Source organism: Jaculus jaculus, chromosome 11 (genome assembly GCF_020740685.1).
Source record: "Jaculus jaculus isolate mJacJac1 chromosome 11, mJacJac1.mat.Y.cur, whole genome shotgun sequence".
Lineage (NCBI taxonomy): Eukaryota > Metazoa > Chordata > Mammalia > Rodentia > Dipodidae > Jaculus > Jaculus jaculus.
This window is the reverse complement of record NC_059112.1, coordinates 86749302-86775524: the sequence shown is the minus strand read 5'-3', so window position 1 is coordinate 86775524 and position 26223 is coordinate 86749302. Positions and strand designations below refer to the sequence as shown.

General features: G+C 37.4%; 1 protein-coding gene across 3 annotated transcripts in view; it reads right to left on the bottom strand.

Annotated features, from left to right (window-relative positions):
- The window catches only part of Naaladl2 (N-acetylated alpha-linked acidic dipeptidase like 2), a 1016062-nt gene that overhangs the window by 57317 nt on the left and 932522 nt on the right, over positions 1-26223 (bottom strand). For all 3 annotated transcript variants that reach the window (XM_045130167.1, XM_045130166.1, XM_004652077.2), the window contains one exon: positions 15922-16015. In XM_045130167.1, coding sequence (XP_044986102.1) covers positions 15922-16015 — 94 coding nt within the window. The remainder of the gene's footprint in view (positions 1-15921; positions 16016-26223) is intronic.

Here is a 26223-nt window from a genome sequence, read left to right as displayed (position 1 = left end):
ACACACACACACACACTCACATTCTTAAAACAGTTCATTTATTTATTTGAGAGTGAGAATGAGGCAGAGAAAGAGAATGGTTGTACCACGACCTCCAGTCCCTGAAAATCAACTCCAGATAAATGTACCATGTTGTGTTTATGCATCTGGGTCCTTGGGAATCGAACCAAGTTCCTTTGGTCCTGTAGATAAGTGCCTTAACTTCTAAGTCACCCCTCCAGCCCCACATACACATTCTTTAAAATTGCTCCTAATGAAGCAAAATATGTAGAATAGACTGTGGCACTAGTGCCTCGTGGACATAGATTTAATAATTTATTTTTTATTTTTATTTATTTATTTGAGAGAAAGAAAGAGGGGAAGAGAGAGAGAGAATGGGCACACCAGGGCCTCCAGCTACATACAAACAAACTTCAGACATATGTACCACCTTGCCTATTTGGCCTACGTGGGTCCTGAACAATCAAACCTGGGTCTCCTTCTGTCCAGCCCAGGACTAGGTTAGTGTTAGAGAAAACTGATTAATCAATAGGCCATGATGGTAATGGAGGAGTAGAAAAACAAGATGTCAGTAACAAATTTCAATCACTGCTGTGTTACATATGAGATGTGGGGAACAGCAGAGAACAAAGGAAATTTGTGTGAAGCTCTCAAGGCAAGGGAGAGAAAAAGGAACATAAAAGGAAGCTGAGTGAATAGCAGCAAATTGTGCAGCAAGAGATAAACTAAAGAAAGCTACACTCTTGAGCAATCTGAAAGGAACAATACACCTAGAATGGTAAATAAGGATTATGATGTGATAAAAAAAAATGTGTTCATTCAAAGAAAAGTGTTGGGAAAGAAAAACTTAGCTGGGAGGCCAACAGTGATGATGTATTGTGAAGAGATCAGATTTTTTTACACACATCCAGGAATCATAAATCTTATTGGATTAGATATAAATTATCAATAAGTGAAATATAATGCATATTACAGTTATAAAGTCAAAATTCACACAGAAATAAAGTAAGAGAACTGGGGAGTTAGCTCAGTTGGCAATGTACTTGCCTCACCAGTATGAAGTACTGAGTTTGAACTCTAGAACCCACTGAAAATAATGCCTGTGTGGTAGCTCATGCTTGTCATCATAGGATTAAGGTTCTCTGAAATTACTATCATCTAATTAGTCATCCAGACCAATGAAAGAATCACTCTCAAAATGGAAAGGCAAAGTACCTAACAATGACATCCCAAATTGTCCTCTGGCTTCTATACATGTGTACACACACACATTCACACACACACACACACACACACACACACACACACACACCTGCATACACATGAACATGCACATACACATATGCAAAATGAAAAGGAAATGAAGACTGAGAACTACAATATGTTTAGAAATTTTCACTAGTGGGTAACCAATATTTTATTAAGCTTCTGTGTTGATTTGAGTAAGAAAGTTAAGACAGGGCTGGAGAGATAGCTTAGCTGTTAAGTGCTTGCCTGTGAAGCCTAAGGGACATTGGTTCAAGGCTTGATTCCCCAGGACCCATGTAAGCCAGATGCACAAGTTGGTGCATGCATCTGGAGTGTGTTTATAGTAGCTGGAGGCCCTGGCATGCCCCTTCACTCTCTATCTATCTGCCTATTTCTCTCTCTGTCACTCCCAAATAAATAAATAAAAATAAATTTAAGAAAACCTATTCAAAAAAAGAAAGCTAAGGCAATTCCATGAAATTGTCACATAAAAAGGTCAGTTTCAGAAATACCTATTGTAAGAAACTTGTTACAAACCTTACATGATACAGCATTCCCACAAGAACAAACTTTGTCTTTGGAATTGATTGGATTGGAGCTCGTATACCTAGGTAGACAGAGTACTGAGTGTTCATGCTGTGTGGGACATAGATGGAATTGGTGGTAATTAAAACCAAGATTGGAGACAGATGGGCTGAGAACCAGAATCAGGAAGTTTATACAGCACAAAACTTAATTTTGCCAGTTGGGAAATACATTTTATATTTTTTCAGAGAGAAAATTAAACACATTAGATGGGTTGCAATTACTTGTGATTGTAGAAAAGAACCAAGTAACATTTAAAAGCTGAAAGGACAAATTTAACAGGACATGGAACTTTGTCTTAGTGTCATCATCACCTTGAAATACTACCCTTCCTTCCAGAGTAAAGCGATTGACAATAGTGAATTATCAAAACTAGTAACATAGACAACAATGTCCTATCAAAAAAAAAATAATAATAGTAGGGCTGGAGAGAAGGCTTAGCAGTTAAGGTGTTTGCCTGCCAAGCCCAAGGATCCTGATTCTACCCTCCAGGACCCACATAAGGCAGATACACAAGGGGGAACATGCATCTGGAGTTTGTCTGTAGCATCTGGAGGCCCTGAAGCACCCATTTGCTCCCTCTCCCCCACCTCTTTCTCTCTTGCAAATAAAAAATAAAATATATTTTAAAAATAACAGTGCCAGCTTCTAAGAGAAATAAAGCAAGAGCCACCCACATGTACTTTCATTTTTTTTTGTTTAAATTAATTCATGTTATAATCTGGTTAGCTTTCTAGGATTCTAACTATATAAGAAAGAAGAAAACTGATCAAGGTAAAACATTTGGTAACAAAGTTGGGAGAAGATTTTCATGCATACAGAATAGGGTTTAAAATGAGTTTACTTACTTCTTCACTAGCTAAGTAATATATATGTTTAAAAAGAAAGCATTTGGGCAGAAGTACCCTGTGGAGGTAGATAATCCTATGCTCAGAAGCCATTGATTGTTATAAGAAAATTTCAGTGAGAGGTGTTGCAGGGGTAGGATACCTTCCAGCAAGTTGTTGGTCAGGGAGGCCCCTGATGGCCCTAAAACATTAGAGGTTATTGCCAAGGCTCTTGGTTGCCCTATTGCTGAAGACTCCACATGAGAAGTCAAGCTGGAGCTTGAGTAGCCTGTTATGATGCTAAAAGGAGCTATACTGCTGGTTTGAAAAACAAAACAAAACAAAACAAAATCAATAGTCATAACCAGAAGTAGACTGTGCAAACTTTATGGCTGGCCACCCAAGCTTAATGTGTCATCTGATGTAGTGGTGGTGCGTCACTTTTATTGGGGAAATCAAGTGCTCTCTGATCAGATTTGATGTCCACTCCATGGGAAGGAATTCATGCCTTATCCTGAAAATCCTTTGCTTGGGGAGGTCATAAGTCCTAGCAGAGAAACCATTACTGCTGTGTGGCTAAATGAATATATTATGCCACCAAACTTCCCTCTAAATTGTTATGTTTATGCCCATATATGAATACTATCCTCACTTTTGTTTAGAGTACCTTCTCTTTTCTGATGGTAGTGGCCAATGGGTTTACTTAAAACTCAACACAATGCTGTGAAGAAATGACTGTAGTACATTCATCCCTGAGAAATCTCTTTAACACCCTCAAAGGCTCAGAAACCATTGTGGAAAAGGTGACAGAAAGGATGCAAGAGCCAAAAGAAGGGAGGAATGCGTTTTAACACTATCTTATGGACACATGGATCAAGTGAGAAATATTAACTTGAGTGTTACTATAAATTATTCATTCACCTATTTCCAGGCTCCAGGGTCTGATTCTACTATTTATTTATTATTTATTTATCTACCCCTAGCTTCCATAATCTAGTACCATTGCATTCTAGGTGCATTTTTATGGGACATACTTCTTTGTCCAAAGTACATTTGAAGTGTGTCAGTTATCTTATCAGTCATTATTTCTACTCCATCTCCATAACCTTGTATAAATATATAAATATTCATTTTCTATGATGTGTCTGCCATGGAACAAATATTAACAGCCAAGGTCACTCACTCAAAATGAGCTTTCAAGAAAGACACAGTAAATCAACTCACAGACATTATTCACAGGTAAATGATCCTTCTTTTTGGTGGCTGTGAGAATGGTACGGAATGGTCTGCTGCTACCGTAAACTAGTGCCATAAATAAACAAGATGGCCAGTTGTCAAGTAGTAAAAATTACACCAGTGAAAATACAATTGGGTTTCAGAGACCTTCATCCTCATACACTTTAAAGTAAGGAGAAACAGTATTTTATAGTTCAGCCTTGAAGGTCACATTTTTTTCCTTTACTATAATTTAGTATTTAAGACTAATCACTGCTGTCATAACAAAATAAACACATGGCAACAATTTAAGCTTGTATTAAGCAATGCAATCATATGTTTCAATTAACACATTATAGAAACTCTTTAGCTAATGAAAGTATCTAGCACTGCAGTGAACATGAAGTATTTATTTAGGAATTGAGAAGTCATGCCTATTGTTCATGCAATAGCACTTTAAATAATGCATTTTATAAATATCATTCAACCAGAGTAGCCAACATTGAACAGGTACTCACAAGCTAACAAACATTCAACAAATATTTGATCACAATAATTTCAAGTTAGGGAGACAAAAATACAATAAACTATACTTTAAAGATGACAAGTCATAGAATTTTGTTAATTTTGTTTTTAATTTTTATTTATTTATGTATTTATTTTTGTTTGTTTTTGTTTTTCCGAGGTAGGGTGTCACTCTAGCCCAGGCTGACCTGGAATTCCCTCTGTAGTCTCAGCGTGGCCTCAAATTCACAACGATCCTCCTACCTCTGCCTCCTGAGTGCTGGGGTTAAAGGCGTGCGCTACCATTCCTGGCAAGTCATAGGATTTTTGATGAACCATTTTTACATACAGGACATGCTGAAAGGATTATTTTTTAATTCTGTGTTTGTATGATGTGTATGAGAGACAGTGTGAATGATTGTGGGCATACGTGTCCCTTACCACATGTGATTAGCTCAGAAGACAACCTCTGGTGCTTGTCCAGAGTCAGCCCATGCCTTCCATCTTGTTTGAGGCAAGGTCTCCTGTCATTTGCAGCTTAAAATGCCAGGCTGCCTCTGAACTTGCAGGGCTGCTTCCCCTTACTGTAAAAGTGCTAGGATTACAGACATGGGCTGCCTTTGGCTTGTACATGGATCCTGGGGAGCCAAGCTCACGTTGGCCCTATACATTGCAAGTACTTATCCATTGATGTATCTATCAAGCCCAAGAGAATTTTTAAACCTCTTTTTGTTACATTTTCTTTTATTCTGCCTTAATTATCTTTAATTTGGGTACCTAAAATCTTTCTAAGTCAAAATGAGGGGCACAAACCCAAGGAATGTTGTATCAGAATGAAACAAAACTGAAAAGATAACCAGCAGTGAAGGGAGAAGTTGGTGGCCTACCAACTTACATTAGAAGCAGTCTGATGTAAATAAAAGAAGCCCACATCTTCCAGCTAGCCCAGCACAAAACCTTTGGCATTTAGAGACAGTTTCTTGTTCATCCAGCAGTACCTGGCCTGAAGTGAAAATAAATCTCTATAGAATAACCAAAGAAAATCAGTATATCTCTACAAAATAACCAAAGAATTTTTCTTAGTTTTGACTTATTCCCCTTTAATTTCATGCTCTTGAATATAATTACTGGACAGAATTATTAACCTGGTCTGTTCTCAGAATGCTTTCTTTACTTTATTGTTTTAATCAAAATCCTAGAACCACTGTTTCCTATGTATCCCACTCATGCAATAGCTCATATCACTGCAATACTCTCTACTACTGGGGCCATGAAAAAAAAATGTCACCAACTTCTAGACTGTGCTCATTCTTGGAACATTAGTAACTCTTCCACACTAGACTCTTGTGTGTAAGCTTAACAACCTTGTAATCCATATACAGGGCATGTTCTGGTCCATACATAGAACATGATCTCCATACATAGGACAAAGTCTGGTCCACACATAAGACATAATCTAGTACATACATAGACACATTCTCATCTATATTTAGGACATGGTCTGATGTCTACTCTCCTCATCTCTGCTCACCACCAATCCTATTCTCTTGTTTCTCCCAAGGCCTGGATACTATTATTGTCAGGATCCAGGCTCTGCACTCATGTTATCAATTCCTTTTGTCAAGAAAATATGTAGTAGGGAAGTGTAAAAGAGGCTACAGATGGGGGGCACACAATGGAAGAGAAAAGAAGCATGGATGGGAAACAAAAAGCAAAATATGTTCAAAAACTCCCAAAATAAAATATAATTAGGGCTGGAGGGATAGCTTAGTGGTTAAGGCATTTGCCTGCAAAGCCAAAGGATCCTGGTTAGATTCCCCAGGACACACATAAGCCAGATGCACAAGGTGGCACATACATCTGGAGTTCATTTGCACTTGCTGGAGGCCCTGGTGTGCCCATTCTCTCTCTATCTCTCTCTTTCTCAAATACATAAAATATATTTTAAAAATAAAGAAAAACATAATTATTGCTTGTAAGTTTTATTTTATATAGATAACTTTAATATATGAAAATATTGCAAATTGGTTATATTCTTATTAGTTTATTACTCTTATATTCCTTCCCCCCTGTTCCCATCCCACTGAGGGCCCTCCTCAGTGGAGTTATCAGTAATCATTGTGGAGTCATGAATGCATCAGTCAGTTTCTGTGGAAAAGACAATGTCTTGGAACACCTTATGTCTCAAACTGGCCTTGAAGTCACAGTGATTCCTTACCTCTTCCTCCTGAGATTAAAGGTGTATGACAAAGCGAGTTCCAGGTTGGCCTGGGCTAGAATGATACCCTACATTAAAAAAAAAAAAATACTGGCTATAGAGATTGCTTAGCAGTTAAGGCTCTTGCCTATGAAGTCTAAGGACCCGCATTCAACTCCCCAGATCACATGTAAGCCAGACACACAACATGACGCATTTGCACAAGGTGGTGCATGTGTCAGTAGTTCAATTGCAGTGGCTGGAGGCCCCAGTGCACCCATTGTCTCTCTCTCTTTCCCTCTCTCTCTCTCTCTCTCTCTCTCTCTCTCTCTCTCTCTCTCATAAAAATAAAATACAGCCAGGCGTGGTGGCACATGCCTTTAATCCCAGCATTCGGGAGGCAGAGGTAGGAGGATTGCCATGACCTCGAGGCCACTCTGAGACTCCATAGTGAATTCCAGATCATCCTGGGACCCTACCTCAAAAAACCAAAAAAATAAAATAAAATAAAATAAATAAATAAATAACAAAATTAATAAAATAAAATACAAAACCAAAACTAACAGCATGTACCTTCCTACTCTCCCTTTTCTGCATTGCTCCCTAAGCTTTGGTGGTCATGTTATAAACAATAAATTAATTTTGTAAAGAGCTAGAATGATGGGCTGGAGAGATAACTCAGTGGCTAAGGCACTTGCCTGCAAAGCCTAACAACCAGGGTTTGATTCACCAGTATCCATGTAAAAAACAAATGCACCAAGTGGCACATGCATCTGGAGTTCGTTTGCTGAGGCTGCAGGCTGTGGTGTGCCCAATCTGTCTGTCTCTCCCCTCGCTTTGTCTCTCTCTGCTTGTAAATAAATAAATAAAGTATTTATTAAAAAGAGCCAGATTAGACCTTGCCTCAAAAATATTTAAAAGCAAACATTTCCCTTTGCCATCTACCATTTTTGTCTATAAGCCACAGTATATATTAGTGCATCCTGCCTTTCACTTGCCTTCTCTCCCTTCATATTCCACTGAAATCCTTAAAATAATCTTAGGAAGCATTCCTCTTACAAAATCTCTGACTAAAGTCCAATAAGCTTGTTTTATGCATATTATGGGATTTAGGGTATACTATCCTCAAATATGACCCCTGACCTTTGATACAAAGTAGAAGCAAGAAGCTCTCTCTAATATTCTTGACCATTTTCAAATGAAACAAGCCATATAGGAATTCTCTGACCAGCCTTTCAGGTCAGTGACAAAACCTTCATGCTAATGCTGCCTTCATTGTACCTGGAGGGAGACACAGCCTTAAAGGAAAATTCATGTCCTCAATTCATAACTGACCACTCTCTTTTCATATCCTGTCACCATGCTTCTGTTTATACCTGTTCCAATCTGCTTTTGTTGGGATCATCAGCGACTTCCACATCACTAAGCCCAGCAATCAAACTCTGGTTCTCATTTTCCTGACCGGACAGCAGCATTTGACAAAGTCAGTCACTTACTCCTTTTTTCCCCTTGTTTTTCTTCCTTCCTTTCTTTTTCTTTGGCTTTTGTCTCTTGATATTAAAATATATATATATATTTGTTTATTTGAAAGAGAGTGAGCAAAAGAAAGAGGCAGATAGAGAGAGTGGGCATGCCAGGGCCTCTAGCCACTGCAAATGTACACCAGACACATGTCTCACATTGTGCAACTGGACTTATGTGGGCAGTGGAGAATCGAACTGAGGTGCTTAGTTTTTGCATGAGAGTGTGTTAACCACTGAACAATCTCTCTAGCATTCTTTCTGATTGTTTTAAGACAGTATCACAATCAAACTTAAGATACTCCTTCTCCATTAGCCTCCTTTGTGCTAGGATTATAGATCAGAGCCATCATATCTATCTTTTCTCCTTTTTGAAATATTTTGTTTCTGTAGCTTCAGTTATCACATTAAACTGTTTTCCCTCCTCTCTTTGGTCATGTATGCTTCTCTGATTATACCTTGTTTTCAGCTTTTATCCATAAGTATGCCCTTGAAATCCCAGGCCTTTTGACTCCTATGTTTACTTGATTCCTTAATAATCTCACCTTGGTTAGCTCCCAAGTTTATCTCCTCTTATCAGATCTTCCCCATGTATTCTGGGTACAACCACCTGATTATATTATAACATCTACTTTTAGAAAGCAAATTTGATCCAAACAGTTGAATGCTAGCATAATTTTAATTTTCAACTTTCTTTTATGCTTTATTTATTCCAATTTTATTCCATCATGGGAATGTATGCACATATGTTTCATAGAAAGACATATTTTAATTATATTTTATTTATTTATTGAGATTATTTTGTTTATTATTTCTTTTCTTTGGTGGGATATAATAGAACTATAAAAGACATACCACTGATAAATAATTTCAGAAAATCCTGTAAGGCCTATGGATATTTTATGCAAAATTGTTCATCACACATTTAACATTCTTGAAAGAAAAACCATGGTTTATATGTTGAAAGGGGTCTTTAATCAACCACAAAAGCCAGATTAATAATATGTTTCTATCAATAATAGGTTTTTTGACCTTCAATAGTACTTTGCATTATTAAAATGATTATTGAAGCCACAGCACTGAACTCTATGCCAATTTATGGCTCTTTAAAAATAAACCTATTTTAGAGAATGTTCCATGAGCTGCTGAGAAGTATGTGTAGTCTGTGGATTTGGGATAGAATGTTCTGTAGATGTCCGTTAGGTCTAAGTGTTGAGCTCTCTTAATTCCCTGTTGAGTTTCTGTTTAGATAATCTATCTATTACTGATAATGGTGTATTGAAGTCCCCAGCTACGATGGTGTTGGTGGTTATTTCTGTGTTATTGTCAAGTAGGTTTTGTTTTATGAACTGTGGTGCCCTTGTGTTTGGTGCATAAAGATTTATGATTGTGATATCCTCTTGATGGATAATTCCCTTGATAAATAGGAAGTGGCCTTTATTGTCTTTTTTTATTATTTTTTATTTGAAGTCTATTTTATCCAATATTAGTATAGCTACACCTGCTTGTTTCTTATGCCCATTTGATTGGAATATTGTTTTCCTCCCTGTCACTCTGAGGTGGTGTCTGTCTTTATTTGTGAGGTAGGTTTCTTGAAGACAACAGATTGAGGGGTCTAATTTTCTGATCCATCTTGTGAGCTTGTGTCTCTTGATGGGTGAATTAAGGCCATTAATATTTAGGGTAATGACTGTGGGGTTTGATTTTATCCCTGCCATATTATGTTGGTATATGTAATTTTGTGTTTTCATGGACTGAAGTTTTTGATGCCTTCTATGAGTTTGGTTATTGTGATCACCTTCTTACAGGCATTTGAGGTTGATTATTTGATTCTTCTACATGGAAAATTTCCTGAACCTACTCTCTGTAGGGTTGGTTTTGTGTTCATATAATTATAAGGCTGAGTTTTGTCATGGAAAGTTTTTCTTTCACCATCTATTATGAGAGATCATATACTGGTTACAAAGCCTGTCTCCATATATTTAGGACAATTGCCATAATTCTCTGCATGATCACAATGCTATATTGCTATAAATTAACAACAAAAGACCCACAAAGAATCCCATTGGCTTCTGGAAACTGAAAAGCACACTTTTAAACAATAAATGGGTAGTGGATAAAATAAAAATGAAATTTCTAGAAATTAATGATGATGAGAAGACATCATACCAAAAGTTATGAGACACAATGAAAGCAGTCCTCAGGGGAAAATTCATAGCACTAAAAGCCTTCACAACAAAGACAAAGAGATCCCAAATCAATAACTTAACCATCCACCTAAAGGCACTGGAAAAGCAAGAAGAATCCCACCCAAAAAGCTCAAGATGGAAAGAAATAATTAAGATCCAAGAAGAAATTGATGATTTGGAAACTAAGAAAACAATTAAGAAAATTGATTAAACAAGGAGCTGTTCTTTGAAAAACCAAACAAGATTGACAAACCTCTGGCCAATTTGATCATGAATATATATATATGTATATGTATCTTCAAATTAACAAAATTAGAAATGAAAAAGGAGAGATCATAACAGACATAAGATAGAAATTGGGGAAATCATTGGGACTCATTTCAAAAACCTCTACTCCACAAAACTGGATAATATGGAGGAAATGGATAAATTCCTGGACACATACCATCTACCAAAGCTAAACTCAGAGTACATTAGTCTCCTAAACAAACCTATCAAACTCATTTATATTTAAAAGCTAAAAACAAACCTCCCCCAAAAGATGAGTCCAGGACCAGATGGCTTCTCAGCTGAATTCTATCAAACCTTCATGGAAGAACTCCAACCAATCTTTCTCAAATTGTGCCCCACAAATGGAGAACAGGAAAAGCTCCCCACCTCCTTTTATGAAACTAACATCACCCTAATTCCAAAATCAGGCAGATATGCCACAAGAAAAGAAAACTACCAGCCTATTTCCCTGATGAACTTAGTCACAAAGATGCTAAACAAAATCCTCACAAACTGAATCTTGCAACGTATCTAAAACATTATCCACCTTGATTAAGTGGGATTCTTCCCATGAACACAGGGGTGGTTCAACATATGGAAATCTGTCAATGTAAGACACCATATAAACAAGGTTAAACACAAACAACACATGGTCATTTCAATAGATGCAGAAAAATCCTTTGACAAAATATAACATCACTTCATAATCAAAACATTGGAAAGAATTGTCATGGTGGGTTCCTATGTGAACATTATCAAGGCTAGACACAAGGCATCTAAAACCAAATAATACTTAATGGAGAAAGACTGGATGGATTCCCATTGAGGCAGGAACAAGACATGGGTGTCCACTCTCACCTCTGCTCTTCAATATAGTCTTGAAAGTCCTAGCTCAAGCAATAAGACAGGAGAAAGAAATAAAAGAGATACAATTTGGAAAGAAAGAAGTTAAGGTAGCTCTATTCACAGACAACATGATTCTATGCATAGAAGACCCGAGAGACTCCATCCCAAAACTCTTGAATGTCATTAACTCCTTTAGCAAGGTAGCAGGATATAAGATCAATGCACAAAAATCAGTAGCCTTTCTATATACAAATTACAAAAATACAGAGAAAAAAATAAGAGACATGGTCCCATTTTCAATAGTAACAACAGAAAAAATACCTTGGAATAACGTTAACCAAGGACATGAAAGATCTATATAATGAAAACATAAAAACACTCAAATAAAGAAATTGAGGAGGACTTGAGAAAATGGAAAGACCTCCCATGCTCCTGGAGAGGCAGAATTAACAATGTGAAAATGGAAATCCTACCAAAGGCAATATACAGATTTAATGCAAAACCAATCAAAATCCCAACATTGTTCTTCAAAGAGATAGAAAAAAATGAACTCAAAATTCATATGGAAAGACAAAAGGCCTCAGATATCCATGAATATCCTCAGCAAAAGAAATACCCCTGCAGGCATCACCATACCTGATCTAAAGCTATATTACAAAGTCATAGTAATAAAAACAGCTTGGTACTGGCATAAAAACAGGAGCATAGACCAATGGAAAGAATCGAGGACGTGGACTTTGGGTCAAGCAACTAGAGCTAGGGCTTGATATTTGAAAAAGGCCCTAACAATATAGGCTGGAAAAAAGACAACATCTTCAACAAATGGTGCTGGACAAACTGGACAACAACATGCAAGGAATTGAAACTTGATCTACACATCTCACCATTCACAACACTCAAGACCAATGGATCAAAGACCTCAATATAAAACTGGAAACTCAGCTACTATTGGAAGAAAATACAGGAGGGACGTTCAATGATCTAGGAATTGAAAAAGATTACCTGAACAAAACCCCAGTAGCACAGGATCTTAAATAATCACTAAACCAATGGGATCACATGAAGCTGAAGAGTTTCTTCACAAATGTACAATAAGCAAAGCCAATAGATTAGCCACATAACAGAAGAAAATATTCACTGAATATCCAGCTGATAGAGGCCTAATCTCTAAAATCTACAAAGAATTCAAAAACCTAAACAATAAAAAGTCAAACAACCCAATCACAAAATGGGGCAAAGAGGTGGATAAGCAGTTAGGAAGAAATACAAATGGCAAACACACAATTAAGAAAATGTTCATCATCCCTAATCATCAGGGAAATGCAAACTAAAATAACTATGGGATTTCACCTTACCCCAGTAAGGATAGAAAACATCAAAAAAATCAAATGAAATAAATGCTGGCAAGATGTGGAGAAATAAGAACCCTCTTCCACTGTTGGTGGGAATGTAAGATGGTATAACCAGTTTGGAAATCAATCTGGAGACCCTAAAAAAGCTGACTATAGAGTTACCAACAGACTCAATTATTCCCTTCCTAGACATGTTCCCTAAAACCTTGAATCCTTAGTCCAGAGAGATTTGCTCAACCATGTTTATAGTAGATCAATTTGTAATAGCTAAGAGATGGAGTCAACCCAGATGTCCATGACTAGATGAATGGAAAACTAAGATGTGGTATATCAACATGATTGATTTCTACATAACAGTAAGAAAAACTGATGTAATGAAATTTCAAGAGAAATGGTTGAACCTGGAACAGATCATTCACAGTGAACTTACCCAATCACAGAAAGCTAATCACCACATAGTCTCACTCATCTACAGCCCCTAACCTGAATCTACCCAAGATGCTGACATACCCAGCAAACATCTTGAGGACTGGACAGTGGGTGGGTGGAGAAGGAGGGGAGGGCAATGTAGGGGGTTGGGGACACAAATCTGGACCAAAACAACATTGGAACCATAAAATTCTACATCCTAAAAGGCAGACCAAATGGTTGAACTTCACCCGGTCCTTAGTGGGAACACTTGTGTCACAAGACACTGAAGAGTGTATGATGATGACTGACCTTAATCTTCTACAGCTTCTCTCTCTCCCTCTCCCTCTCTCTCTTGTCACTAACTCTTTTATATTACTTCTCTTTCTCTTCCTTCTTTTCATGGGCACTGACCTGTAACTCCCAGTACCAGCAGGGGGCTATCATACCCAATGAGCTTTTGATCAGAGAGACCTACAAGGTTTTCTAAAAGAATGAGAGCTTTGTGTCAGAGTGCTTGATGACCCACCAAAGTTAGTTGTAAGACCCTACTGCTGAAGACACCGTATGCAGTTGACATGTAACCTGGAGTGACATGGCTGGAAGCTATAAGAGAGTCAGTCCCTAGACAGTCAGCACACTTAGTGCTGGAAGGTGCTACATGGGCAAATGGGGGAAAATGACCAAAATCTGTCCAAGCAACTCATGGTCTAGCCTACTTAGCAGCAAATAACCTTTTGTGATGCTCACACAAGTGCAATAGTGGTACACGGCAATGATGGGAAACCAACTGCTCTTGATTTGGCTAACTGGTCTGCTCAGTGGAATGGACCCCATATCTGGAGCTGGGAAACAAGTCAGAACCAGATCCAAACATGAGCCTGCTCTCCATTATCAGGCTACCACAATGAATAAAAGAAAAGCAGGGGCTGGAGAGATTTCCCTGAAAAGCCAAAGGACCCCAGTTTGATTCTCTAGAACTCACATAAGCCAGATGCACAAGGGAGCACATGCATCTGGAGCTCATTTGCAGTGGCTGGAGACCCTGGTATGCCTCCTCTCTCTCTCCCCCCCTCCCTCTTTCTCATAAATAAATAAATAAGTAAATAAATAAATAAATAAATGTATGTTAAAAAAATAAAGTTCATTGTCACTCAGTGAGTCTGAGGCCCCCCCTCACACACACACACTTTCTTTTTTAAAATGGATAAATAAATATTAAGAAAAATAAAGAACCTTTAATAAAGAAGAAAGAAATTTCTTTAAAATAAAAGGAAAGCCGGGCATGGTGCCACACGCCTTTAATTCCAGCACTCTGGAGGCAGAGGTAGGAGGATCACCATGAGTTTGAGGCCACCTTGAGACTACACAGTGAATTCTGGGTCAGTCTGTGCTAGAGTGAGACTGTACCTCAAAAAAAAATATAAATATAAATAAATAAATTCAAATAAAGGAAAAGAAAAGCATAAGACAAAGAACAAAGAAAATAGATTTTGAAAAAAGCCCTTAGAGTAAACTTACTACTACAGAAATGTTTAGTCTAATTTATACCTGCTTGGTTCTTATTTTGCAAAGAGTCGTATGCTTAGTTAGCCATATTCTGAGCCCCAAGTATTTGAAAAATAGCAAATTTGAAGGGGGGTACAGAGTTTCTGGTACAAGTAGCCACAATGACAGCAATAAGATGAAAGTCTGATGGTAGCAGGGAAGAAGGAAATAATGTGGAGGCAGACAAAAGTATACACACACACACACACACACACACACACACACACACACGCACACTAGCACCATGAAGCCGTTTTGTTGGGGAACAAATTGACTTAAACAGCACAATACCCAATAGCTCCTAAGGCCATTGTTTCTCAGCCGGTGTACTAACTTAGGTAAGACTCACTAAGGGAAAAGGCAATTGTGCTGGAAAACTCTCTAAGAAGGAATCCAAGTAAAAGAAAAACTATATTAAGTTTCAGATCACTGGACCTTAACTCTTTCAAATGATGTATCGTCAGAGGATTCCGGAGAAGTACCACATGTAAACACTGTGGATTTACAAATGGCTCACTAAGCATGTGATAGGAAGATAAGTCACTCAAGAAAATAGTGACAACTTCCATCTGAGTATTGCCTTTTGTTTTGGTTAATGAAATTAGGAGGTATGTATTTGAAAGATTTGTATGTAGATAAAGGGAAAATGAATGCAATGATTATGGTATGATCAAAATTCTGCAGAGAGATTTCTATTTGAATACCAAAGAGGGGTTGAAATAGACACCAGGAAGCAATTCTCTGGTGGCCTCCTTGCCATTTCAGTAAGAAAAAAAGGGTACCATCCATCATAAAACCAATCCCAAACAATAAACATTTGATCAAGTACTGTGTAGACTGATTGGGTGCTAAGGCAAATGTCAGAAGATATCTGAATGATGTGAGCTCATCTGGAATTTATACCTAACAGCAGAACCCCCACATTTACAATCTTGTAGATCCCCTTATGCTCTTAGATGAGTACACGTCGCTCATGTTATTAAGGTTTCTCAATTCTCTTCAGTTCTTCTCATTTAACTTTACAGAGCAAGAGAGACCCAGCATGGCTACAATTACATTAAGACAGTGGATATTGCAGCTCTTCCTTGTTGAAACTTAGTTGAACAGTTTTTAATGTTTATTTTATTATTAACAGCCTGTTCTGTATGGATACATCATGTGTTTGTTTTTTTTTTTATCTTATGAAATTATCATCAGTTAAAGGAGAATTACCTTTAAGGCTGTTTTGAACTGCTAAGGCGGTGTCGAGAGCACTAAAGGGCAGAACTGGTTCATTGGCAACTTGCAAGATCACTTCTCCTGAGAGCTGAAAGGAAAAAGAAAACAAAATATTGTGATATTCTGTAATTAAGAGGTTTGGTATGATTTTTTAAACTAATATTTCATATGCTTTTTTATTCCAGAGTAGTAAACTGAAGAAGGAAAAATCAATATTTTATAAAATTTATTTTTTCCTTCAACTCCATTTTGACTTATATTTTTATAAAAGAAAAATAACAGTATCTGTTTTTTTGTTTGTTTGTTTTTCGAGGTAGGGTCTCAGTCTGGCTCAGGCTGACCTGGAATTCACTATGGAGACTCAGGGTGGCCTCAAACTCACTGCGATCCTCCTACCTCTGCCTTCCGAGTGCTGGGATTAAAGGCGTGTGCCACCATGCCCGGCAACAGTATCTTTTTCATTCACAAAATAGTAAGAGGTAACACAATGTCTTACTTCTTTTCTGAGTTACAATGTTAGAAATATCTTTCATACTTGAAGAAATTTTAATAACATTTAAGGAGATTCTCTATGCACTATCTCAGAGCATGATGAAACAAAAGAGAAAAACAACTACAAATCAGTGTCTGCTTATTTCACCAAGAAAAAAAAAAAAAAAAAAAAAACAGATAAATTAATGACCTACCTACTTAATTTAAAAACTAATTTAATTCAAAATGTTCCTTTCATGATTTTGGTGTTATTTTTTCCATTCCTTCACTTTTGACTTCAGCAAACTTTTTTTTTTTGAAATTGGAGAGTGCAAGTTGAAAAGACAACAGGGAGATGAGAGGGAGAAAATACTAAAACCAATAAGTATGTGTGAAAGTTCTAGAAGGAAAATGGCTACTTTGTTTTCTAAGAAACAAAAAAATAAGTAAAAAAATAAAACTAATGCCATTTATACAACTTTCAAAATACTGTTTAAATGAAATTTCCAATGTTATCCACAAATTTCATACCTGAATTTTTTTAAAAAAATATTTGTTTATTTGTCTGAGAGAAAGATGCAGAGAGACAGAGAGGGAGAGAGAGAGAGAGAGAGAGAGACAGAGAGAGAGAGAGAATGGGTGTGCCAGTGCTTCCAGCCACTGCAAACAAACTCCAGATGCATGCACCACTTTGTGCATCTAGCTTACATGGGTCCTGGAGAATCTAATTAAGGTGCTTTGGCTTTTCAGGCAAGCATCTTAACCCCTAAGCCATCTCTCCAGTCCCATACCTGGAGTATTCATGAATGACTATTACAAAATCACCCTACTGGAAAAGTGTATTTGACATCAACATATCAGCTAAGGTGGCATCTATCTGCTTAGTAGGCTCAACCAGTCCTATGCACTCAAGAACTCTCACAGGACTTTAAGGCTGACAGCAACACCATCATTATCTTGCTTTCAGTCTCGTGAGTAATATTTGATATTTGTCTGGGCTTTACAAATGTCCCTATAACTTTTATAACCTGAAATCTAGCACTCAGGGAAACAAGATGGTGCTGATATTGTTAACACATTCTGAAATGTGGTTAGTGAATAAAATCATTGTCTTGTGAAACTACACAGGGAAATCAGGGCATTAATGTGAGACAATGCAGAAACCAAAATAGATACAACATGCCAAGAAAACACGATTTTAAATAATGAAGTCTACAAACTCAACAAGCACTAAATTCTATTTAATTTTTAAATTACATTTCCCAATTGTTGGCACAATTTATACCATGGCAAAATACAATTCAATCTGATCTTCTATGTGCTTGAGAAAATGTGTTGTTAAGAAGAAATGGGACATAAACCACCTTTGATTGTCCTTTATTTCTTTGAGGTATTCTTTCCCCAAATATAACAACCAAATGTCCCCCAACGGCCAAGATAACTTTGCAGTGTGATTTCCCTGGCCTGGCCTGAGAAATTCCCTGCTCCTCTCAGGTGGTACTCCTGAACAGAGCTGCTTGCAATGCTTGGACATGGATCCTCTTTCCCTTCCACACAGCACATCCCAATCATGCACAGCACACCAATAGTTGAAAATAATTTGTTAAAGACAATTTTCAGGTTAAGAAGGATTACAGTTGCTTTTTCCAATTTGCACTGGAAAATAGAAACTATGGAACAGACATGTTTTCTTTACACTTTTGGTATCTTGCAAAGCACACTTTACAGAAGATTAAAACAAAGAAAGGGGAGGAAGGGAAAAGGATACCATGTGCTAGAGAAAAGTGGGGTTTTTTTTTGTTTTTTTTTTTCTGTCTTGTTTTGTTTTGTTTTCAAAAGCCATTTAGCAACTCCAACAGCTAGAATATAAGCCAACTGCCTTCCTATTTCTTTCAAACAAAAAAATCTGGTAATGAAGATTGGGACTTTGAAATCATCTCTCCCATGTTAGAACATTTAGACAAAGCTGACTTTCTTCATAAACAATAATGAGAGTGATATGTCCATGCCATGTGAGGAGCAGTGAGCTGTGTGCTTCTAACCATCTGGAACATAGCCATCCTCTGAAAAAGCAGTTTTCCCTCTGTTCATACATTGCTTCATGCTTTTCATGTTCCTAGCTCACTTCATTCCTCTGACAAACATAGAAAATCTAGAAGCATTGAGAATGAGCTTCACTGAGAATGCATCATTGATACAAATAACAGTAGGACTAAATAATCCATAACCCAACAATCAAAATTTCCTTGTTATCACCCCTTGCCCAGAAGTTTTCCAACACCATTTTGATTTTCACAACAGCTCAGCAGGTCAGATTTCATTTTTGTGGTGATTTAAATTTAAACACATAGCTTCATCTGTTTGTGATTCAACATCAAATTTAATCCCTGGGCAGTAGAGCCCTTGGGAAATTGAGTTTACTGAAGGAATTCTGTCACTAGGAGTAGGCTTGAGGATTGTATGATCCAGCCCCCATTGCTGGTATTAGTGATCATCTCTGTATGATCTCCCTGCTGACGTGACACCCTGGCTATCTGTTTTGCCATGTTTACTCCACCATGATGAAAAAGCCAAAATAAACCTTTTCCTTCCATAAGCTATCATTGGCTGGATGTTTTACCCCAACAAGGAGAAGGTAATTATTATCATTTTGTTAATACATGTAACAAAACTGAGTCTCACAAAGATGGTATACTTTCTAAATTCATGTCTCTGAGCTTGATTTGAAATCTGTTCCACATATTTATTATAACAAGTAGTTAATGAAAAAAAAATAAAATTAGCTTCTAAATGTTGTGTTTCCTCTTTCTTGAATTTTGTACTAAAGTACTATGCATTCTGATTTCCAAAAACCAACAACTGGGACTCAGAAAATTATTCAGCAGTTAAAGACACTTGCTTGCAAAATTGCTGGCCTAGACTTGATCCCTAGACCTAAAAGAGTTGAATATATCTGGAATTAATTTGCAGTTGCCAAAGCCCTGATGTGTCCATGAATACACATACACACACATAAATAAAATATATTTTAAATGTGTTTCTTATAGTATTATACCTGTCAAATTTCTTTTAGTGCCTGGATGATAGGGACAATTAGATTACCAAGAGGTATTGTTTGTGCATTGGTGGGAAATGAGTCTCTAGTTCCTAAGCCAGTGGTATTTGGAGGAATAGCAATTGAAAGGTAATTAGGATTAGTTAGGAATCATCCTCAGTGCAGCCCCAGTAACAGAATAAGTAACTATTTAAAGATGGCAAGCAAAGCTCACACATTCTGTAGTATATCATGAGATAGCCCCACTGTGCTTTCAACCAGCCAGAAGAGCCCTTGATGTTGGAATACTCAGCCTTCAGAGGTGGAAGCTGGATAAAATTCTACTTTTTTTAATATTTGATTTATTTACTAGAGACACACCCACCCACAGACACACACACCCACACCCACAGACACACACACACACACACACACACACACACACAACACACACGCATGCACACACACATATGTGCACATGTGCACACACACACACACACACACACAGAATTGGTGCACCAGAGCTTCTATCCACTGCAAATGAACTCCAGACACATGTACCACCTTATGTATCTGGCTTATGTGGATACTTAGGAATCAAACAGAGTTCCTTAGGCTTTTCAGGCAAGCACATTAACTGTTAAGCCACTTCTATGGCCCACTTCTACTATTTTTAAATTGCTTAGTCTGTGCTACTTGGTTTTAGCAACATAAAGCACACTAAGGCACTGTAGCCAACAGAATCAGCAAAAGGCAGCTGTGAAATTCTACAACAATATAATACTATTCAATAATTGCAATTATATACAAATGCCCTCCCTTCTTCCCTTAGGGCCATGTTAAATCTTATCAAAAGATAAAGGAAGAATTAATCAGAAATTGGAAAGAAATTGTTACACATATCTAAGAACATTTTAAAAATATGAAATGAATTAGTGAGTGCTACATTCCAAAGGCTTTCATCTATCACAAAATTATACTGATGTTAACAATTAATATAGTGGTCTCACTAATGTTGGGCAAGACTTAATGTTCAAAGACACAGTCTACACAGTGACTTCTTCCAGACTTTCAGTGTAATGAAACCAAATAATAAACTATTATCTCCCACCTATAATAACTTTTATTGTGTATAAAAGTTGAAAAGAGCATTTTAAGGAAATGTAATAGAGCAATTATACATAGTCAATAACTAAGTACAATTATACTTACCACATATTATTACAATTATATTAAAGTGATTTTTTTATTTTAAAATAGTTCATATATGTATTACATGTGCATATAAATACAAATTTTCTTAAATTTAATAAATAATCTCTTTCTTGCCTTGTATGATACTACAGATTTTCTTTATATCAAAAATTCCTCTCTTGGGGCTAGAAAGATTGCTTAGTAGATAAGGTGCTGGCTAGCAAAGCTAAAGGACCCAGGTTCAATTCCACAGTAATCCTATAAAAACCAGATGAACAAGGTGGCTCATGTGACTGGAGTTCATTAAGAGTGGCTAGAGGCTCTGACACAGACATTCATTCTCTATCTGGTCCCCTCTCTGTCTCTCTTCTTGCAAATAAGTAAATATTTAAAAAAATTACTTTACCCTTGATGCACCCAAAAAATTATGGGCCATTGCCAAGGCCCTTGGTTTCCCACCAGGAATAGACAGTAAGACCTTATTGCTGAAGACTCCACATACTTGGGCTAAAAGACCGCTGAGAAATCCTGCTGGAACTGAGCTGATAACTTCCTCCATGGAGACCAGCTGACAGAAAGATGGAAGAAGCCATTTTGCATGCAGTTCAGTGGGAGAAATAGAAATCACCAGTGAAGATACTCAACAGTGGACACTGCAAGCCTTATATTTGGCCAGCCAAGCCAAATGAGCCAAAGGGTGCAATAGTGGCACATCTGTCATGGTGGAACCAATTGCCCTCTGATCGGACTGGAGTCCTACTCCAAGGGAGGTAATACATCCCTGATATTGAAAACTTAAAACAGGGGTAGTCATGAGGCCTAGGGGTGTAACGTCTTCTGCTGTCTGGCTAAATGTATATACTATGCTTATCAAACTGCCCAGTAAGCACTTCTTTTAATGTTCGTACCCTTATATTAATGATACTCTCATTTTTGGTAGAGAATCTTCTCTTTCCACATGGCAATGACTTTGAGATGACTCAGAAGGTATCATGGTGCTGGAAAGAAGTGAAAGGAGTGATCAGCAGTGAAATATTTCTATCACACCTTCCAAGGCTCAGGATCTATTGTGGAAGTAGAAGAGGTGGTGGAAAGAACATAATAGCCAAAGGAAGGGTAGGACTTCTTACAATGTGCTCCACCAGACACAAAATGGCCTGGATATCCATGACCTCACAGTGCCTGACACTACCTACACAAGACCATCATAATATGAGGAAAAGATCATGATATCAAAATAAAGAGAGACTGATTGAAAGGGGAAGGGGATATGATGAAGAATGGAGTTTCAAAGGGGAAAGTGGGAGGAGGGTGGGCATTACCATGGGATATTGTTTACAATCATGGAAGTTGTTAATAAAAAAATTGAAAAAAATAATTTTTAAAAAATTAAAAAATACTTTACTTAGCCAGGTGTGGTGGCTCACACCTTTAATTCCAACAATCAGGAGGCAGATGTAGGAGGATTGCCATGAGTTCAAAGCTACCCTGTGACTTCATAGTGATTCTAGGTTACTCTGAGCTAGAGTAAGACCCTACCTAAAAAAAAAAAACAATTAAACAAAAATACTTTACTTAATGTGAAAAAAAAAAAACTGGTAAAAAAAAATTTCCTAACTTTTGAATATATATAATGTAGGAAAATTTCAATAACTTATTATTGTACCCATTGCCCATGATGGTGACATGCTTTATTTATTTTGTTAACTTTGTTAATATCCAGATTATAGAATGTAATATGTAAGACAGGATTAATCTACCATAGTGGAACTCTTTTTTATGTCTTCAGTCAAATTTGGAATGTAGTAGGCTCCTGGAATAGAAGATGGCACTGTGAGATAGCCACAGCCATGCTGCTTATAGATGAATGTGAGAAAATCATTAAAATAGACTGGATCACTAGAGCATAGTGTAATATATAATGGAAATAGTACATAAATCATGATCTAGGATCTATTGAGCATTTGGGTATTATCATTATTGTTCCTGTAGGAAACTTAAGGGAGCTAAATTCTGGCAATGACATTGTCACACATTTTTCACATTATTGGGAAAACAATTTAACAGCATAAAGTTAATGAAGATGAATCACTGATTTCCTATTAGGCATTATCTTTTATTATTTTAACATACTATGTTCTTATATTACATATGTGGATTTGTGGCTTAAAAACTATAAGAAAGAAGGGAAGTTATTTCAGATGAAGAGACAAAAGGAGTAAGTCAGGGAGTTGAACAAAAAGTCAATTTTTGAGAGAATTATGAAGAATCCAGTGTGATTGAAATAGTCCTTAGTTGGAAGGAAGTGAGTTTGCTTATGGGATGTAGGGCAGAGAGTCACTAAAACTCATATAATGCCTGTGGTCATGGTTCTTTGATCTGTCAAGAATCCTTTCCATTTCTCTTAAATTTCAGAGCAGCTGTATTATCTGATAAATCATAGCCTGGCAAGAGGCTTCTCAACAGGATTTGTGATGCATGGCAGCTTTCAAGCTGTTGTACTCCTCCTGAAGTGACCTGATTCTGACTTATGCCATCTCATGGAAGAAAACTCCAAATATGGCAGCAAATGCCCTGTGAATAATAGACATTAGAGCAGCCAGCCAGAGGCACTCCTTACTCCTCAAGATCACTTCCCAAATCTGTGAGTAGGATGAGTAGGGGAAAGGGAGCAAAAGTAGACTTCTAACACACTCAATTTATTTTCCCAGAAAAGGAAATCATATATTTTACAAGATCTACCTAATAATGTGACGAAAATTGGCCTTAATATATCTTATCTGGATTACTCCACAAATGTATCAATTGCATGACTCTTAAACATTTCTCTACATTTTTGGGTTTATTTTGTTTGTCAATTTGATAGGACCTAGAATCACCTGAGAAAGAGCTTCTGGGCATGCCTGTGAAGGATTATTTATAGTGGGTTAATAGAGATGGGAGAACCCACTTTAACTATGAGTGGCACCATTCCAATATCTGGGTTTCAACACCGGATAAGAAGGAAGGCATTTCTGGATAAGATGGTGGCAAAGGAGCCATGCCAAACCAGACTGGGGAGGGACTTAAGCAAAACACAGCAAAATACACTTTACTTCTGAAAAGTGCAGGTGTACAAGATTTTTATTAGCCACAGTAGAGAAGCAGGAGAGACCAAAATCCACCAGAAAGGAGGAAAATGGCCAGAATCCCACTGAGGAAATTGTGGACCCAGTCTGAGCTATCTGTGAGATACATGCTCCCATCCAGTGCTGCCCACCCAGTGCACAGCTGCAGGAGCAGAGACTAAACAAGGGGCTTCTCCAACCTCATCAGCTTCCTTGCAAAGTAAAGAAACCTAAAGGGGAGACAGTGGAGGTCAGCTAAGCAGCTGCTGAAAGAGATACAGGTGGGAACAGCTGAGATGTTTGTGGCAGTCAGGTTCGCATTGCTGGCAGAAATCACCCAACCAAGAGCAGCTTGTTGGAAAAGAGGTTTATGTTGGCCTAAAGACTCGAGGAGATGCTCCATGATGGAAGGGGGAAATGATGGCATGAGCAGAGGGTGGACATCACCCCCTGGCCAACATACGGTGGACAATAGCAACAGGAGAGTGTGCCAAATACTGGCATGGAGAAACTGGTTATAAGACCCATAAGCCCTCCCCTAACAGTACACTTTCTCCAGAAGGTGATAATCCCCAAATCTCCATCAACTGGGAACCTAGCATTCAGAACACCTAGGTTTATGGGGGACACCTGCATCAAACCACCACAATGATCCAGAACAACTCCAGGATCCCTGTACTCTCCCATCCCCCAACCATTGAGTCCCAGTGCAGGGCATCCAGCACAGCTGGTCAGAACACCAGCTCCAAGGCAAAACATTGAGGGACAGAGGTGGGCACTCAGCATTGGTGAGATTGGAAGCCACACAAATAGGTCACAAAGCTGACTGACAAAAAAGCATGTACATAGACCTGCACTGGAAGCGCTAATATATTTTTTCCATGTCAGGGAAGGTTATGGGTTACATATTTTTGGTTAGCTTTACCATTCTTAATTAAACTGCATTTGGGGGCTTAAAAGTGTTGCCATTGATGCTTTCAGATTTATATGACATTTGTCTTTTGCTTCTGTCATTATTGGAGGCAGGGTCTGATTCAGATTCAGGCTGACCAGGAACCCAATTCAGAACAAAAATATCAACTTCTCATCCGACATGATTAAGGGTGCAGTGCAACATATAGCCATAGGGATTGCAGATTGATCAGGTTATCTGTTTGATATAATCTCCACACTTGCATACACTGTTCTTGTTTTTTATTGAATGCGTATTTTGCTCGGTAGAATTTTAGAATTTGCCAGTAAATTGTTCTACCCAGCCTACTAGAATACTTGAATAGTAGGCAAACTCACCACCTAAGTCTACTTCTGTAGTTGTATTAGAGCACATGAGCTACACAAAGCACCTTAAACTCTTACTCTGAAGTCACATAAAGTTTGATTTCTAAATCTAAAATCAATGCAGATTATTAGAATACCCAAGCATCAAATCAACTCAGGATGCAAAAATCACAACATTATAATACAAGAAATACAAAGAATAAAGACAACACAATCCCACCAAAAATTATAAATCCATCAGAAATGGCCCCAATGAGACTGTTTTAGATGAATTGCTTGACAACCATTTAAAAAAAAATGATTTTAATCTATACTCAAAAAAGTGAAAATAAAAAACAAAGGAATTAAAGAAGAAAACATACTCCTGAAAGAGAACACAGGAAACTTGTTTAATAAAATATGGAGGTCATTACAGACATGAGTAAGGAAATAGAAATACTGAAGAAATACAAGGGAGAAATTCTATTTCTGAAAACCACAGTCAATCAAATAAAAATCTCTGTGAAAAGTCTCACCAGTAGAATGGATGAAGGAGAGAACAGAATATCCAAACAAGAAGACAAGGTACAGACCTAATGCAGTCCAACAAAGAGAAGGGCAATCTGATAGGAAAGTATGAATGGAAATTTCAAGATATCCAGGATACTATAAAAAGGTCAAACATAAGAATTCAGTGTATACTAGAAGGAGAAGAATTTAAATCCAGAGGTTTAGTAGGCATTTTCAACAAAATCATTGAAGAAAAATTTCCCCAAATTAGGAAAAAAATGCTAATGCACATACAGGAAGATTTTAGAACACCACACAGACCAAACCTGGAAAGAATCTCTCCTTCACCATGTTGCAATTAAAGTACTAAACCCACAAACCAAAGAAAATATATTGAAAGCATTTAGAGAGAAAAAGAAAGTCACCTACAAAGGCAAGCCGATCAAAATAACATCAGATTACTTAACACAAACATTAAAAGCCAGAAGGGCTTGGAATGGTGTATTCCAAATTCTGAAAGATAACAACTGTCAACCAAAATTACTTAATCCTGCAATGCTATCTGTCCTAATTGATGAAGAAATAAGGGCATTCCACAACAAAAACTGGCTTAAGGAAGTTATGACAACTAAGCCAAAATACTTGAAGGAATCATTCATACTGAAAATAAAGCAAAACACACACATGAGGAAATAGGAAAACACAAACCATACCCAAATGACA